At 44.1% G+C, this 18,738-nt stretch overlaps 1 protein-coding gene across 1 annotated transcript in view; it reads left to right on the top strand.

The window, feature by feature from the left end:
• The window catches only part of ATP1B3 (ATPase Na+/K+ transporting subunit beta 3), a 54,604-nt gene extending 41,297 nt beyond the window's left edge, over positions 1-13,307 (top strand). Inside the window, exons 4-7 of the mRNA XM_063915585.1 lie at positions 7,464-7,654; positions 8,660-8,710; positions 10,959-11,042; positions 12,387-13,307. Of these exons, the coding sequence (XP_063771655.1) occupies positions 7,464-7,654; positions 8,660-8,710; positions 10,959-11,042; positions 12,387-12,557 (497 nt within the window). The 3' untranslated portion in view covers positions 12,558-13,307. The remainder of the gene's footprint in view (positions 1-7,463; positions 7,655-8,659; positions 8,711-10,958; positions 11,043-12,386) is intronic.
• Positions 13,308-18,738: the final 5,431 nt, after the last annotated feature.

Raw genomic sequence — 18,738 nt, 5'->3', positions numbered from 1 at the left:
AGGGACGATCACAGGTACAGCCTGGATGGTCACCGGAGCCTTGCCGCCGGCCCCCTTGCAGATGCTGAAGTAAGAAGAGGTCCAGAATCGGCGGCAGAAGACTCCTCAGTCTTCTAAAGGTAGCGCACAGCACTGCAGCTGTGCGCCATTTTCCTCTCAGCACACTTCACACGGCAGTCACTGAGGGTGCAGGGCGCTGGGAGGGGGGCGCCCTGGGAGGCAAATGAATACCTATTTTGGCTAAAAATACCTCACATATAGCCTCCGGAGGCTATATGGAGATATTTAACCCCTGCCAGAATCCGTTAAGAGCGGGAGACGAGGCCGCCGAAAAAGGGGCGGGGCCTATCTCCTCAGCACACAGCGCCATTTTCCCTCACAGAAAGGCTGGAGGGAAGGCTCCCAGGCTCTCCCCTGCACTGCACTACAGAAACAGGGTTAAAACAGAGGGGGGGCACTAATTTGGCGTTAGAAATATATAAAAAAGATGCTATAAGGGAAAACACTTATATAAGGTTGTCCCTATATAATTATAGCGTTTTTGGTGTGTGCTGGTAAACTCTCCCTCTGTCTCTCCAAAGGGCTAGTGGGTCCTGTCCTCTATCAGAGCATTCCCTGTGTGTGTGCTGTGTGTCGGTACGTGTGTGTCGACATGTATGAGGACGATGTTGGTGAGGAGGCGGAGCAATTGCCTGTAATGGTGATGTCACTCTCTAGGGAGTCGACACCGGAATGGATGGCTTATTTAGGGAATTACGTGATAATGTCAACACGCTGCAAGGTCGGTTGACGACATGAGACGGCCGACAAACAATTAGTACCGGTCCAGACGTCTCAAAAACACCGTCAGGGGTTTTAAAACGCCCGTTTACTTTAGTCGGTCGACACAGACACAGACAGGGACACTGAATCCAGTGTCGACGGTGAATAAACAAACGTATTCCTTATTAGGGCCACACGTTAAAGGCAATGAAGGAGGTGTTTCATATTTCTGATACTACAAGTACCACAAAAGAGGGTATTATGTGGGATGTGAAAAAACTACCGTAGTTTTTCCTGAATCAGATAAATTAAATAAAGTGTGTGATGATGCGTGGGTTCCCCCCGATAGAAAATTATGGGCGGTATACCCTTTCCCGCCAGAAGTTAGGGCGCGTTGGGAAACACCCCTTAGGGTGGATAAGGCGCTCACACGCTTATCAAAACAAGTGGCGGTACCGTCTATAGATAGGGCCGTCCTCAAGGACCAGCTGACAGGAGGCTGGAAAATATCATAAAAAGTATATACACACATACTGGTGTTATACTGCGACCAGCGATCGCCTCAGCCTGGATGTGCAGAGCTGGGGTGGCTTGGTCGGATTCCCTGACTAAAAATAGTGATACCCTTGACAGGGACATTATTTTATTGACTATAGAGCATTTAAAGGATGCATTTCTATATATGCGAGATGCACAGAGGGATATTTGCACTCTGGCATCAAGAGTAAATGCGATGTCCATATCTGCCAGAAGATGTTATGGACACGACAGTGGTCAGGTGATGCAGATTCCAAACGGCACAAAGGTGTATTGCCGTATAAAGGAAGAGGAGTTATTTGGGGTCGGTCCATCGGACCTGGTGGCCACGGCAACTGCTGGAAAATCCGCCGTGTTTACCCTAAGTCACATCTCTGCAGAAAAAGACACCGTCTTTTCAGCCTCAGTCCTTTCGTCCCTATAAGATCATATCTGCCCAGGGATAAAGGAAAGGGAAGAAGACTGCAGCAGGCAGCCCATTCCCAGGAACAGAAGCGTTCCACCGCTTCTGACAAGTTCTCAGCATGGCGCTGAGACCGTACAGGACCCCTGGATCCTACAAGTAGTATCCCAGGGGTACAGATTGGAATGTCGAGACGTTTCCCCTTCGCAGGCTCCTGAAGTCTGCTTTACCAAGGTCTCCCTCCGACAAGGAGGCAGTATGGGAAAAAATTCACAAGCTGTATTCCCAGCAGGTGATAATTAAATTACCCCTCCTACTACAAGAAAAGGGGTATTATTCCACACTATATTGTGGTACTGAAGCCAGAAGGCTAGGTGAGACTTATTCTAAAAAAAAAAAAAAAAAATTTTGAACACTTACAAAGGTTCAAATCAAGATGGAGTCACTCAGAGCAGTGATAACGAACCAGGAAGAAGGGGACTATATAGTGTCCCGGGACATCAGGGATGCTTACCTCTATGTCCCAAATTTGCCCTTCTCACTAAGGGTACCTCAGGTTCGTGGTGCAGAACTGTCACTATCAGTTTCAGACGCTGCCGTTTGGATTGTCCACGGCACCCCGGGTCTTTACCAAGGTAATGGCCGAAATGATGATTCTTCTTCGAAGAAAAGGCGTCTTAATTATCCCTTACTTGGACGATCTCCTGATAAGGGCATAGTCCAGGGAACAGTTGGAGGTCGGAGTAGCACTATCTCGGATACTGCTACAACAGCACGGGTGGATTCTAAATATTCCAAAATCGCAGCTGATCCCGACGACACGTCTGCTGTGCCTAGGGATGATTCTGGACACAGTCCAGAAAAAGGTGTTTCTCCCGGAAGAGAAAGCCAGGGAGTTATCCGAGCTAGTCAGGAACCTCCTAAAAACAGTGCATCATTGCACAAGGGTCCTGGTAAAAATGGTGGCTTCCTACGAAGCGATTCCATTCGGCAGATTTCACGCAAGAACTTTTCAGTGGGATCTGCTGGACAAATGGTCCGGATCGCATCTTCAGATGCATCAGCGGATAACCCTATATCCAAGGACAAGGGTGTCTCTCCTGTGGTGGTTATAGAGTGCTCATCTTCTAGAGGGCCGCAGATTCGGCATTCAGGATTGGATGCTGGTGACCACGGAGCCCAGCCCGAGAGGCTGGGGAGCAGTCACACAAGGAAAAAATTTCCAGGGAGTTTGATCAAGTCTGGAGACTTTTCTCCACATAAATATACTGGAGCTAAGGGTAAATTTATAATGCTCTAAGCTTAGCAAGACCTCTGCTTCAAGGTCAGCCGGTATTGATCCAGTGGGAAAAACATCACGGCAGTCGCCCACGTAAACAGACAGGGCGACACAAGAAGCAGGAGGGCAATGGCAAAAACTGCAAGGACTTTTCGCTGGGCGGAAAATCATGTGATAGCACTGTCAGCAGTGTTTCATCCCGGGAATGGAAACTGGGAAGCAGACTTCCTCAGCAGGCACGACCTCCACCCGGGAGAGTGGAAACTTCATCGGGAAGTTTTTTTCCACATGATTGTAAACCGTTGGGAAATACCAAAGGTGGACATGATGGCGTCCCGTCTGAACAAAAAACGGGACAGGTATTGCGCCAGGTCAAGAGACCCTCAGGCAATAGCTGTGGACGTTCTGGTAACACCGTGGGTGTACCAGTCGGTGTATGTGTTCCCTCCTCTGCTTCTCATACCTAAGGTGCTGAGAATTATAAGACGTAGAGGAGTAAGAACTATACTCATGGCTCCGGATTGGCCAAGAAGGACTTGGTACCCGGAACTTCAAGAGATGCTTACAGAGGTCTTATGGCCTCTGCCGCTAAGAAGGGACTTGCTTCAGCAAGTACCATGTCTGTTCCAAGACTTACCGCAGCTGCGTTTGTCGGCATGGCGGTGGAAAGCCGGATCCTAAGGGAAAAAGGCATTCCGGAAGAGGTCATTCCTACCCTGGTCAAAGCCAGAAAGGAGGTGACCGCACAACATTATCACCACATGTGGCGAAAATATGTTGCGTGGTGTGAGGCCAGGAAGGCCCCACAAAGAAATTTCAACTCTGTCGTTTCCTGCATTTCCTGCAAACAGGAGTGTCTATGGGCCTCAAATTGGGGTCCATTAAGGTTCAAATTTCGGCCCTGTCGATTTTCTTCCAGAAAGAATTGGCTTCAGTTCCTGAAGTCCAGAAGTTTGTCAAGGGAGTATTGCATATACAACCCCCTTTTGTGCCTCCAGTGGCACTGTGGGATCTCAACGTAGTTCTGGGATTCCTCAAATCACATTGGTTTAAAACCAGTCAAATCTGTGGATTTGAAGCATCTCACATGAAAAGTGACCATGCTCTTGGCCCTGGCCTGGACCAGGCGAGTGTCAAATTGGTGTTTTTTTCTCAAAAAAGCCCATATCTGTTTGTCCATTCGGACAGGGCAGAGCTGCGGACTCGTCCCCAGTTCTCTCCCTAAAGGTGGTGTCAGTGTTTCACCTGAACCAGCTTATTGTGGTGCCTTGCACCTACTAGGGACTTGGAGGACTCCAAGTTGCTAGATGTTGTCAGGGCCCTGAAAATATGTTCCAGGACGGCTGGAGTCAGGAAAACTGACTTGCTGTTATCCTGTATGCACCCAACAAACTGGGTGCTCTTGCTTCTAAGCAGACTATTGCTAGTTGGATGTGTAATACAATTCAGCTTGCACATTCTGTGGCAGGCCTGCCACAGCCAAAATATGTAAATGCCCATTCCACAAGGAAGGTGGGCTCATCTTGGGCGGCTGCCCGAGGGGTCTCGGCTTTACAACTTTGCCGAGCAGCTACTTGGTCAGGGGCAAACACGTTTGCTAAATTCTACAAATTTGATACCCTGGCTAAGGAGGACCTGGAGTTCTCTCATTCGGTGCTGCAGAGTCATCCGCACTCTCCCGCCCGTTTGGGAGCTTTGGTATAATCCCCATGGTCCTTTCAGGAACCCCAGCATCCACTAGGACGATAGAGAAAATAAGAATTTACTTACCGATAATTCTATTTCTCGGAGTCCGTAGTGGATGCTGGGCGCCCATCCTAAGTGCGGATTATCTGCAATACTTGTACATAGTTACAAAAATCGGGTTATTATTGTTGTGAGCCATCTTTTCAGAGGCTCCGCTGTTATCATACTGTTAACTGGGTTTAGATCACAAGTTGTACGGTGTGATTGGTGTGGCTGGTATGAGTCTTACCCGGGATTCAAAATTCCTCCCTTATTGTGTACGCTCGTCCGGGCACAGTACCTAACTGGCTTGGAGGAGGGTCATAGGGGGAGGAGCCAGTGCACACCACCTGATCGGAAAGCTTTACTTTTGTGCCCTGTCTCCTGCGGAGCCGCTATTCCCCATGGTCCTTTCAGGAACCCCAGCATCCACTACGGACTCCGAGAAATAGAATTATCGGTAAGTAAATTCTTATTATTTTCTCTAACATTTGACCATAGGTCACTGAACAATATGTGTTGGGCTAAAAGTAGCAGCAAACCCAGCTAGAATGAAAAGTTTTTATGACCGCAAACCCAGTCCAGCCGCTGAGATCTCTTTTCGTCATGTACTCTGGTAACTAGGACCGGTGCAGCGGACGGCAAATATGAAAACGGCAGCGCTTCGGGTATTACTGGCCGGAAAAAAGATTAGTAGCTGTGCTGCTTTCCACGTTAGAGCGGTTGCAGCGCCTTGATATCATAGGACAGAGCAAGGACGCTGCACCACAATCCGTGGATGAGAGCTAGCTGAAAATAGGAAGATTACCGTTCTAAAGGCAGCAGGACTTCTGGACGGAGCAGCGTATGTTGGTTGTAGGACCAGTGATTCTAACTTTCACAAGGCGACATTGCCATGCTGATTCCAACCGTGCCAAAACGCGTTTTCACCCGTAGGCTTGCTCACTTCACTGCACTATCTGGAATAAACCTGTGTGTGTGTTTATATATTTTTCCTTTTCAAATTCCTATTAATTTTAAAGATACAATTAAAGGTTATATTTTAATGATACCTAAGGGTATATCTGGCCCTATTTATATTTCAAAGAGTGCCCCCAAGATAGTCTTCTTTTCTCTTTCTAGAATACATAAATATGTTGCAAGGTGATCTGTCCATATCTGAATAATCCATTGCATGTATATTTGTAACTGGTGCTTCGTGCTATTTTGATTTTGAATAAAAAGGTGGAGATATTGCCCATAGCAACCAATATGATTTTAGCTGTCCTTTTTAACTAGTACATTTTATAAAATGATGGCTAGAATCTCGTTGCTAAAAGCAATGCCTCTAATTTCTCTCTCCCCGTGTTCTTTGACCTTTTTAAACTTTATATATGGACTTAGTACTCCTATGATTCCTATTATTTACATACATACATACATACATACATACATACATACATACATACATACATACATACATACTGTGTTCAAACACTATTCATTGCTGCTGGACAAGGTTCCTAAACGCTCCAACCACACAGTACATACATATGTCTGGGTTTTGTAGCTCATCAAGAGAGACCTGACCTGGAATCTGTATTAACCAGTGGCGGCTTGTTGTCTGGCCGGGGGATCTGCAGCACTTTTCTCTCTGCTCCCCTATTCATCACTGGGCCATCACCGGGAGGCAGAGGTGGGACTTAGGCCTGGGAGCGTGGTTAAATGACCCTGCTTCTCCGGACTGCAGCTGATGCAGTCCATAGAAGCCATATAGGGCTAATGTGATAGCAGGGGAGTGGCATCCCATGGGAAGTGCTCTGTCTGCTATCGCAGGTGGACTGGCAGTCCCAGGGGGAGAAAACACCCCCACTTGAGACTTCTTGTTTGTCTGATTAGCAGGGAGATCGTTTTATGGGAAGTCACTGCTATGCAATCCCTGCAAGTGTCAGCCCTTAGGTATTATCTGCTACTGGTATCAGCCATCACAGATGATATGTTTATGCAGTACACAATAGGTTATAGTAGATTCATTAGATTTTCTAACACTGCTAAAAAGAAATATTCTGGAGGATGTTGGTAATATAAAAAAGTGTTGTTTTTTTTGTTCTGTTTTTTTATTTTTTTATTTAGTAGAAATAAAATTGTACCCATCTCCTTTACAGAGTATAGTGAGCCACTTTCTGGAATTATTCATTTCAATGCAGTCTATCCTATATTAATCTGGTGCCCTTGCAAAGTGCCTGAATTCCTGAGACAAAGTTGCTCATGTCTATGATCTTAGTGATAGGCTGCTATTTCCACGAATAGTGGCTCACATGTAAAAAGGTTGCCTCTATTGTGTGTGTGGCTGACCGGTACTTTCAGCGGGTTGATGCACAGTGCAAGTTCTTCTGCTACTGAGCATTGTACAGTACCTCTGCCTAGCAGTGAAATAGTTACATAGGCCTGTACTAGACGTGCTGTGATCAGGAGGTCACTTGTTCACTTCCCAGCAGGACCAAAGTGACCTTCTGTCCTGCAGAAGTGAGGTGGAAAAATATCTGCAAAGATTGCGATTTTCAACATTTGTAACTCTCACACTGATCTCAAGATGTTTCTTCATCTTCAGAGTCTGGTCTTTAATCTTCTGGTGGCAGATTAAACCCTGTTCCTTATGTTTATGGGTGTAAAGATAGAATTCATCACACTTTTTAAAGCTTACATGCTGATTGTGGACAGACACGTGGGCAGAGATATTGGAGCGCCACAAAAATGTTTTTCTTGTTTTTCCTCCAGCATACAATGACTCCATACAAGCCACAAATATGCAGTGCATACAAGGACATTACTACGACCAGGATGGTGTAGAAGAGAGGAAGTCTTGCCAGTTCAACAGGTCCTCACTGGGACCTTGCTCCGGGCTTGAAGGATATGAGTACTTTGGTTACGACGAGGGGAACCCATGTGTGATCGTCAAGATGAACAGAGTATGTGTCTACAAAGTACCATGCGCGTCAGTCTCAAGTGCTTTGTCACCTTTATTCATTTTAGTAATAAAGAGAACGTGGACCACCATGCTATTAAGGAGGGTGGAGTACATCAGACATTAGGTGGAGTTGGGGTAGTTAGTCATTTTTATTGAATTGTACAATTGGATGGAGATGGCAAAGTGCACCACAATAAGTTCTTATGGCGGTATACGGATGGAGATGGACCATAAATACATAGTCAAAAGGTCAACACCAGATAGTCAGTAGGTGGACATGGATTTAGGTTGACAGGGTCAAAAGGTTGATATTTAAACGGACAACACGAAAAAACCGCGTGTCAACCTTTTTTATGACTTTGCATGATTTTTAGGGTTCAGTTGCAGAAGGGGAGGGTTATAGGGTTGGGCACCAAGGGGAGGGTTATAGGGTTGGGCACCAAGGGGAGGGTTAGGGTTGGGCACCAAGGGGAGAGTTATAGGGTTGGGCACTGTGGGGGGTGAGGGTTATAGGGTTGGGCACTAAGGGGGTGAGAGTTATAGGGTTGGGCACTAAGGGGGGGGAGGGTTATTGGGTTGGGCACTAGAGGAAGGGTAGTGCCTTTCCTCCCTGTCTGGAATATCAGGGGTTTAGCTAAATACCATAAATAAATGTTATAAACTGAGTATTTGTAAGGAAATTCAGCAGCTAACATTCTGTTACTTGAACCAGCTCATAATGATGTTATTTATTTTAACTGGTTTCCTAAAATCTAGAAGGAAGTTACCCCAATACAGTGTCCTAAATACTGTAAGACACCTGCCATTGTATTAACTGCAATCCCATGTTACTTTTGTTATATTCATTTTAGAACAGCAGAGAGTGAGTAGAATGGTAACTGGTGTAAAAATCATACCCAGGTGATTGGCTATTTGGGTAGTGCAGAGAACTTGACGTTATTTGTTGAATGGTTTTATACCTCTACGTTATTGTGGGGGTTTTTTTTTAATGCTTTGTTTTTTTTAGATTATTGGATTAAAGCCGCAAGGAAATCCGAAAATAAACTGCACTTCTAAGGTAAGCTTCCAGTAGGACCTGAATAATGGCAATGGTATCCAGGTATTTCTCAATACCTTAAATAGTAGGACCTTGTGTTGGCACGCCGACTTGCAGTGCAAGTATAATACCAGCTCCTAGGAACAGGTCAAGGTGCCTGTTCTGTCCTCACTGCAGGGGCAGCTTGGGACCTGAAAGTGACCTGTAGGTGAGGCCAAACCAGTTGTAGGCAGGACCAGCGTGCGGTGTATGTATACAAGAAATCACAGCTATATTTAAAAATACATTAACTTTAAAAGCCACCAATACCCCAGGAAGCTGTTCCTCACTACAAAGGCTGCTGCACCTCTTCTGTTGCCATGGACTGTTCTCTAAGATAAACATACGTTTGTAAATCTAGCTGTGACTTTGCCGTTATATACTTTTTGTACTGGTTCTGTGACATTCCCACCTGCATATCCAACACTCTGTCAGTAAAGTGATCGTATCTGTGAATTATATGGTAAAGTTCCACCACTTTACCATAATGAAGGCTGAGTGCCTGCCAAAATGTTCCATTGGGTCCGGCGGCATATTCTGCAATTGTGAAAACTTTCTGGATCTCTGTGCATCCTTTGCTGACATTCTCTTATCTGCTGTATACTTGTGTCATTTATTGTTAGACCCAAAATGGTATCCGGACCCAAGGTCGACACCTGCAATAGGTCGATATGAGGTTTTCACTTTTCTTTTTTTAATTTTTCATACTTTACGATCCACGTGGACTTCAATTGGGAATGGTAACCTGTGCCAACTTTTTGTCCATGTCGACCTATTTCAGGTGTCGACCTTGAGTCCCATACCCAATGCAAATACTGTGTGGGAGAATGCAGAAGTCTGGGGGAGCCCTAGCAGTTGCTGATGCAATGCTCTGCAGATATTTCATGCAGTGTTTCAAGTAAATGTCATATTTTTATGATTGTCTTTCCCAAATGATGCTGCGGTCGACTTTAAGTTGTCCGCTTTTCTTAAGAAAAGTGGGGCCGCCACTATATCTAGCGGTGATTGTTGTTATGAAAGAATAGTGCTGGCACAGTGGGCGATCAGATGAGGTTGTGGTAAGGATTCTTCATGTGAGTATGTGGAGAATTCCCACAATGCCACAGAACACGGCTGGGGTGTACAGAACTCAGCGGGTCCTGTTTCTGTGTAACAGGCTGTAAGCCAGCACCTTTTCCCCCCTGTCACACAGTCACACCCGTACTAGTTGCCTCACGTGTTTTGTTTTTCTTTAGGCAGCTTTTGGAGAGCAGCTGAATACACAAAACCAGTCTTCTTCAAAGCTATGGAACAAATGTTCATAAAATCCTCTCTACTTTTGTGGCAATATGTCCATTAACCCAGTTCCAGCATGTCTAATAATGCAATACTAAGCACCAAATGCAGTGCCCTGCAAGTTATGGCAGACCAAGATTTTGGTGATTTTAGCCACGAGATTTAAAGCTGTAATTTTATTTCTTTTTTTTAAAGGCAAAACCAGATTGTACCACTTAAAATCTCACAGCTAGTTCAACAAAATCTTGTCACTTACTGTAACGCACCGGCTATTGCAGTTGCTTATATATATTCATGTCCTGTTACTGTTTTAGTACATACAATTCAATCGGCAGGATGCCGGCCGATCTAGGATATTTTTTTTAAAGGGGCAGTCTCTTACAAGGTATGTTTTTGCCCTGTAAGTGATTGCCCCTTTTAAAAAATGCCCCAGATTGTCCGGCATCCCACACCTTTGGCGATCTCGGACTCCATTACATCCCGCCGAATGTTTCATATCCGTAGTAGTAGCTGGCCTTGTAATGCACATCCCATCTGATAAATGCATTACTGTAAGGACTAACCTACTGTTCAGTGACCAGTCTTATGAGTCACACCCGTTGCCACAATTAAAGAGAAATACGTGAAAATCAATATTTAGCCTCTTGCTTATTAAAAAAATAAGATTATCTTGGAACTGGTAAATCCAGGTTTTTTTTTTTTATTGGTTTTTTTTTTAAATCTGGTATCAATTTATGCTGCCAGTATTAAGTAAGCCAAGAGGCTCAATTACTACCCATTATGCAGCATACATAATTTATAGATAATTATTATTATTATATTTTTATTATTATATTTGTATTTATTTTTTATTATATATTATTATTATTATTATTATTATTATTTGTATTATTTTTTTAGCTTTTAATAATGGTTATTGCTGGACCAGGTCTAACATGTGGCTTAATTTGTACAGACTGAGAACGTGAGCCTGCAGTATTACCCGGAGTTTGGGAAGATTGACTTGATGTATTTTCCATACTACGGGAAGAAGACCCACGTAAGTAACAGCCTATTATAAAGAGATGAATAAATACAAATTCTCTCTCTGTAGTCAGTTATGGCCTGTTAGTTTACCCGAGTTGATTTATTTTATTTTTTTAAACATGGACACTAAGGGCTGTATTCAATAGCTGTCGGAAGCTGCCCTCTTGTCGGAAAGACTGCAGCTTCCGACTGATTTCTGACGGAAGGGGTTCCGACCTATTCAATTTGGGCAGTTTTTTTTCCGGCAAGTCGGGAATTCCCGGCTTGCCGGAAAACATGTGGTGCGGCGGAATAGGCGCCGATCCGTGTGCTTCTGTCGGAAACTGGGCCAAATCTGACAGGTTTTGGTCCCCTTTCCAACAATCTCAATCAGACTTTAAAAAAAGTCTGAGCACGACGTCCCCCCGGCGCTCCTCACTCCCGGCAGCTTCCTCTCCCCCCCCCCCCCCCCCCCCGCCAGCTTTCCTGACAGCAGCAGCAGGACAGCACACCGGGAACGGCCATATCGGACTGTCTGATTTGGCTCAAATCCAACAGTCTGATTTGGCCGTTCGTTGAATAGCCCTTGTCTGATCCATTCCGACAAATGCATGTCTGAATGGATCCGACACTTATTGACTATACCCTTACGTAAAAGGGGCTTTCTAGCTTCGGGTTGCTTAAGGGGGAAAAAAAAAAAAAGACATTGTGAGTTTTATATTTCACTTCCAACTTTCACTATTGTATTGCTTTCATTCAAACTTCCTTGAATAATTTCATACCAGACACACTGTCACAGGGGCAGATGTACTAAGCCTTGGAGAGAGAGAGATTAAGTACCAGCCAATCAGCTCTTAACTGTCATTTTTCAAACAGGGCCTGTAACATGACAGTTAGAGCTGATTGGATGGTAATTTATCTCTCTCCACTTTTATCACTCTACAAAGCTTAGTACATCTCCCCCACAATGTATTATTTTCATGGCCTATTTAAGTCCAGCACTATATTGCTGCTCACACAATACACAGAGCACAAAAGGTAGTGAAAATAGAGAGTGTTTACCGCCACTGTGGGTACATATAGATAAACATTAACTACCACTGATGGATTTGCTACTTACAGTGGGTATGGGTCATTAGGTCGACCACTCCGCTCGGCACAGATTACTATTCCTAATCGTAGTCCATGTGGATCGTAAAGTATAAAAAAGTTAAAAAAAAAAAAAAAAGTGAAACTCGTGTCGATCTAGTGACCATGTCGACCAGTAGTGGTTGACCTAAGTGTTGTTGACCTAATGACCGTATCCCCCTACAGTATATACTGTTTTATCAAGTACTTTGTGGGCAGGAAACCCCTCAACACTTCCTTCTCCCTACAGTTGAATTACGTGCAGCCCTTGGTTGCTGTGAGAATTATACCCGCCAACTCCACCGGCACATCAGAAGTACTGGTCGAGTGCAAGATCTACGGATCTGCCAACTTGAAGAATGAAGACGATCGAGACAAGTTCCTTGGTCGAGTGAATTTTAGAATCCAAATTCAGGATTAAAATAGGCAGCTGAACAGTGTCCAGTTGAATAAATTGTTTTGTTTTTTTATGTTTTAATATTTTTTTTATTATTATTTTGAGATTTTTCTTCTTTATTTGTTTTTTGTTTTTAAATCAGCCATACCTGCTTTTTGTAGAATCTGAAACCATCTGGGAGGATGATATAAGTGGCACATGATTCAGGGTAGCATAACAATGTGCTTCCAAATCTGATGCGTTAACCTCTTCTGTGTTTAGAATGCTAGATTGGGTTCTCCTGACTTCTCCGACTTGGAAGAGGTTACATTTTCCCTTACATGCATCTCTCTGCCCCTATGGGGGGGGCCAGTTTACAAACAATTAAAAACCTAAATAAATTATCATTTCATATTAGGGGACCTGTAAATAGCTGATTCCGAACATAATACTGGTGGTCTTCGTCCTATTTTTGATGTGATTTTATTCCTTCCCCCAAAGCCCCCTCTGTGAGTGTTACAAGCTTAATGTGTTGTGCTATGTAAATATTTAATTGATTTAACACTGGTTTAACGGTCATATCTCAAACGCCTACACAGTTTTAGGGAACAAAAATTACAAACAAGTGAATGGTACCTGACCAACATGTACAAACAAATAAATACAAAAAAAGAGTAAAAATACAAAAAAAAATCAAGGAAAGATTTTATAACCTCTGCAAGAATTGTGTGTCTTGTGCAGATGCCTTAAGTCCTGTATGAAAAAAGCGAAATAAAGTGGATTTTAAAAGTGGAATGTGAATTGTATAAGATTTCTTACTAGCTTAATGGAGTCGTTTATGTAAAGGATTTTCAGCCACACTTGGAGTAACTGAGAAGCTGTAAGAATAGTAGCTTTGAAATACACATTTTGCTATTCCCCCATTTTGCCTCGTGTATCCAGGCATTTCATGTAATCCCACAATTGGTACAATTCCTATTCTTGGCATAGCAACTAATTGATCGCTATATTAGTTCTGGCCCCTACGTTCACGTTGTACAAGCTCTATGGGGGATACTTAGTTACTTACTCCCTATGTCAGGGCTAGAACCCAACTCTTGCCTTTACAAACTCACTAGACTCTATTGTATCATATTTATTTAATAGTATATTGCCCTTGGTTCAAGCCCATGTAATATAAATGCAACATTCTAGATCTAAACACTGCACTGCCCTATGTAGTGAAGCATTTCTGGTCTATAAAAAGTTTTTAACAACGTGGGAACTGCCCACACCAAAATATAAGGTTTTAAAGAACTTTTTCTCATAGTTGTTTTCAGTATTCTTTGATGTTCACGATGAAGCGCTCATTTGGAAATGCACCAAACCAACTTGTGGGCCATATCACATATAGATTTATTTATTTTTTAGAAATCTGTTGTAACACTTTAAAAGCACACAGGTGAATATTAATTAATTTTGTGACTCTTTAAGACAATGGATTGTAATGGATTTTGGTGTATCTTGGCAAAATTGGTGAATACTTAAGTAATACATTATTGTCCATTAATATTTTGTTTTGTACTTTCATTTTTCTGTTTTTATTTGACATTTGAGCTGCTCAATGAGAACTCCGAAGTCTATTTTGATCCTGTGATGTAAGAAAATAAAGTATGAAAAAATGCCAAAGGGGTGAATACTTTATAACCACTGTTAGGTCTCAGGCGCTGTTGGTTTATGTAAAGGGATCTTGCCAGTTGTTTTATGGGAATGTTATGACAGTCTGTATAAAGTCTCTTTAACTTATTAAAGTTTAACTAAAGTTCAGCTCCCCTGAAATACTACTCTGCTGCTTTATAGGCAACACTTGTCACATCAAATAACTATATGATATTCTTCCAAGATTCCACTAATGTTTTTCTGACCAACAGAGCGTTTATGGTACACTTTTCTATTAATGTATATGCATCCCCTCTCCCCTGTATAATGGCAGACCTCACAGAGCGTTTACACTACACTTTTATATTAATGTATATGCATCCCCTCTCCCCTGTATAATGGCAGACCTCCCCTCACAGAGCATTTACACTACACTTTTCTATTAATGTATATGCATCCCCTCTCGCCTGTATAATGGCAGACCTCCCCTCACAGAGCGTTTACACTACACTTTCTCTAACGTCCTAGTGGATGCTGGGGACTCCGTAAGGACCATGGGGAATAGACGGGCTCCGCAGGAGACATGGGCACTTTAAGAATGAATTTAGATTCTGGTGTGCTCTGGCTCCTCCCTCTATGTCCCTCCTCCAGACCTCAGTTTGAATCTGTGCCCGGACGAGCTGGGTGCTACTTAGTGAGCTCTCCTGAGCTTGCTATAAAAGTATTTTGTTAGGTTTTATATTTTCGGGGAGCTCTGCTGGCAACATACTCCCTGCATCGTGGGACTGAGGGGAGAGAAGCAGCCCTACTCTCTGAAGATAGGTCCTGCTTCTTAGGCTACTGGACACCATTAGCTCCAGAGGGATCGTACACAGGATCTCACCCTTTGTCGTCCGATCCCGGAGCCGCGCCGCCGTCCCCCTCGCAGAGCCGGAAGACGGAAGCCGGGTGAAAGAAGCAAGAAGACTTCGAAATCGGCGGCAGAAGACTCCAGTCTAAATATGAGCTAGCGCACAGCTCTGCAGCTGTGCGCCATTGCTCCCACACTACACCCACATACCCCGGTCACTGTAAGGGCGCGGGGGGGGGGGGGGGTGCCCTGGGCAGCAATTAGAGACCTATTTGGCAAAAGTTTGCATAATATACAGTTGGGCACTGTATATATGTATGAGCCCCCGCCAAAATTGTACATGAAAGCGGGAGAGAAGCCTGCCGTCGAGGGGGCGGGGCTTCTTCCTCAGCACTCACCAGCGCCATGTTTTTTCTCCACAGCACCGCTGAGAGGAAGCTCCCCAGTCTCTCCCCTGCAGTTACACAGTAAAAAAAGGGTAAAAAGAGAAGGGGGGCACATAATTAGGCGCAAAAATCAATATAAACAGCAGCTACTGGGTTAACATTAAGTTATTGTGTTATTCCTGGGTTAATAGCGCTGGGGTGTGTGCTGGCATACTCTCTCTCTGTCTCTCCAAAGGGCCTTATGGGGGAATTGTCTTCAGATGAGCATTCCCTGAGTGTGTGGTGTGTCTGTACGTGTGTGTCGACATGTCTGAGGTAAAAGGCTCCCCTAAGGAGATGGAGCAAATATGCGTGTGAGAGGGTGTCTCCGTCGACAACGCCGACACCTGTTTGGATATGTGTAAGCACAAAAGATTAGAGGACAGGAAATCTACCTATGTCTGTCCCTATGTCGCAGAGACCTTCAGAGTCTCTCAATGCTCCCTATCCAAAATAATAGACACTGATATCGACACAGAGTTTGACTCCAGTGTCAACTACGATAATGCAAAGTTACAGCCAAAATGGCAGAAAAGTATTCAATATATGATTATTGTAATAAAAGATGATTTGCATATCACTGATGACTCATCTGTCCCTGACACAAGGGTACACATGTTTAAGGGGAAGAAAGCTGAGGTAAATTTCCCTCCTCTCATGATGAAAAAGAGCGTGAATCTCCAGACAAGAGACTGCAGTTTCCCACAAAGAATTCTCAGGCAGTATCCTTTCCCCACTAGGGCCAGGATATGATGAAAATCTTCCCCTAGGGTGTCACGTTTGCCCAAAAGGTAGCCCTGACGTAACAGCTATTCTCAGGGATCCTGCAGATAGCGTGCACATTCTGGTACACTACTCAGACCGGCGATTGTGTCGGCATGGGTTTATAGTGCTGTGGCAGTGTGGACAGGTACCTTATCAGCAGAGATTGAGACCCTAGTATGTATGTATGTATGTGTATATATGTGTGTGTGTGTGTGTGTGTGTATGTATATATGTGTATATATATATATATATATATATATATATATATATATATATATATATATATATATATATACCAATCTGCTGGGTCTGGCACTCCTCGTCCCGGCTGGGTATTTGCTCCGGTGCCCTCCCTGAGCAAGGTGGCTCTGAATAGGATACGTGGAAGGCGGCACTCAGGAGACTTTCAAGTGAGTGAAAAAGAAGTGCTTTAATATGACGTTTCGGGAGACGGACTCCCTTCTTCAAGATACAGCAAGACAAGTGAAAACACAGTGCAACAAACAAACTTAAATACCTTACCTTCCCCTGGCTCGGTCGTCTCCGTCGCGGCTGGCGGCGTCCCGGACCACGGAGTCCGCACTTCCGGTTTTGGTAACCCCGCCTCTTCCGGATGACGAACTTCCGCTGCCGGGCGTCGCAGCCGCTAGGAGAGTCCACGCAGGCTACAGCCAGCGTTGTCATGGGGATATGTTGCTATAGCAACAGCAAAAACATAAACAAAGTAAAACTGTTAGTGCAGATCTGATCACACAACGTGAATCTGTGAACAATTGTGAGACAACCTGGAAGACACACGCTGTACCAGCAGAGTGTACTATGTATAATCAAAGTGAGTGTATTTAAAATAGGTCTAGAACAATCATTCTAGATGGTGTACCAATTAAAGTGCAAATATAGAATTAAAGTGCAGTCATAAAATTTAAAAAACATGCGGGCACAACTTACTAATGTCATATAGGTACTTCTATATCAATCTATAAAGCCAACAGCAAACTGGACCTAACTGTCTAATCCAGAACCTCTGGCGGAGACCCCCAAAAAGGGGGAAACGAGACACATAGGACAAGGGAAAAAAAAGGGGGAAACAAAGGGGGGGAAAAACCGGGGGAGAGAAAAGGCGGATATCATTCTGGGCATGAGGAGGTTGCCTATTTTTGCGGTTCCTGAATAAATCATGATATTCACAGGAAACAACTCAAGCTAAGATATTCATTTAGGCCGCGTGGATGGATCGTGTCCAGTTTATGGATCCATCTCGCCTCCAGTTGTAGCAATTGTTTTGCTCGGTTACCTCCACGTATTGACTCAGGCACCTGGTCCACTATTTTATAGCGGACTGAAGCTAAGCTGTGGCGCATCTGTGCAAAATGACGCGCCACAGGTTGTTCGCTGGTCCCTGACACTAGTGCTGCTCTAATGGCCGACCTGTGTTGGGCCATGCGTTCTTTGAATAGACATTGGGTTTTGCCTATATAATACAAGCTGCAGGGGCAAATCAACACGTAGATGACAAACATAGAGCTACATGTCAACGGTTTAAGGATTCTCATCTTTTTCCCCGTGTGGGGATGTAGGATGGAATCCCCCGTCAGCATGTAGCTGCATGTGGTACATCCCAGACATTTGAAACAGCCTGCCTTTCGAGTCAGAAAATGTGTGGTTGGCCGTGCTTTAGTGAACCCTGTAACATCATTCTTGACTACCATGTCTTTGATGTTAGAGCTGCGTGTATAACACGGCATTATTTTGCTGTTCTTTAAACTGGACAAATTGGGGTCTGATGTAATCATGGGCCACCACTGTTTAACTCTTCTGGTGGTCCTTTTACTGGATGTGTTAAACTGGTTCACCCACGCCATTTTTAAAACAGTCGGCGTTGTTTCCTTGGCCTGTAGTAATTCCTGTCTATTGAGGGATAAGGCCCTTGCTCGTGCTTTTTTTAAAAGGCTAAGCGGGTAGCCTCTCTGTAGGAATCGGTTGGTCATTACATCTAACTGGGCCTCTAATTCCTCTGGGGCGCTGGTAATTCTGCAGACCCTGAGGTACTGAGAATATGGTAACCCCTGGATTAAGGCTGGGGGGTGGAAGCTGTCATACCTAAGGAGTGTGTTGCGATCTGTGGGCTTCGAGTATAGTGTAGTGCGCAACACCTCTCCTTGCACCAAAATTTTGGTGTCTAAAAAACATATCTCAGACCTATGCGTAGTCAAGGCTAATTTAATCGGACTGGAAGTGCTGTTGTGGACCTCTATTATCTCAATCAGGGTTCCCTCATCTCCCGTCCAAAACACTAAGAGATCATCAATGTATCTCAAGTACAAAAAAATGGACCTGGTGATCTCTGTATTCTCAAAGAAAATTTGCCTCTCCACCTCCCACATGTACGTGTTTGCTAGCGACGGGGCCACTGCTGACCCCATCGCACATCCGGTCTTCTGAAGGAAAAACCTGCCATTGAATAAAAAATAATTATGGCTTAGGGTGTATTCCAATAGATTAATGAATAGGTCCACATCCGGGCCCGTGTACTTGGAATTATTGGTGA

The sequence above is a fragment of the Pseudophryne corroboree genome, chromosome 4 (genome assembly GCF_028390025.1).
Source record: "Pseudophryne corroboree isolate aPseCor3 chromosome 4, aPseCor3.hap2, whole genome shotgun sequence".
In the NCBI taxonomy this organism is placed as follows: Eukaryota; Metazoa; Chordata; class Amphibia; order Anura; family Myobatrachidae; genus Pseudophryne; species Pseudophryne corroboree.
The sequence above is the reverse complement of the archived record's forward strand: the minus strand, read 5'-3'. Positions and strand labels throughout refer to the sequence as shown.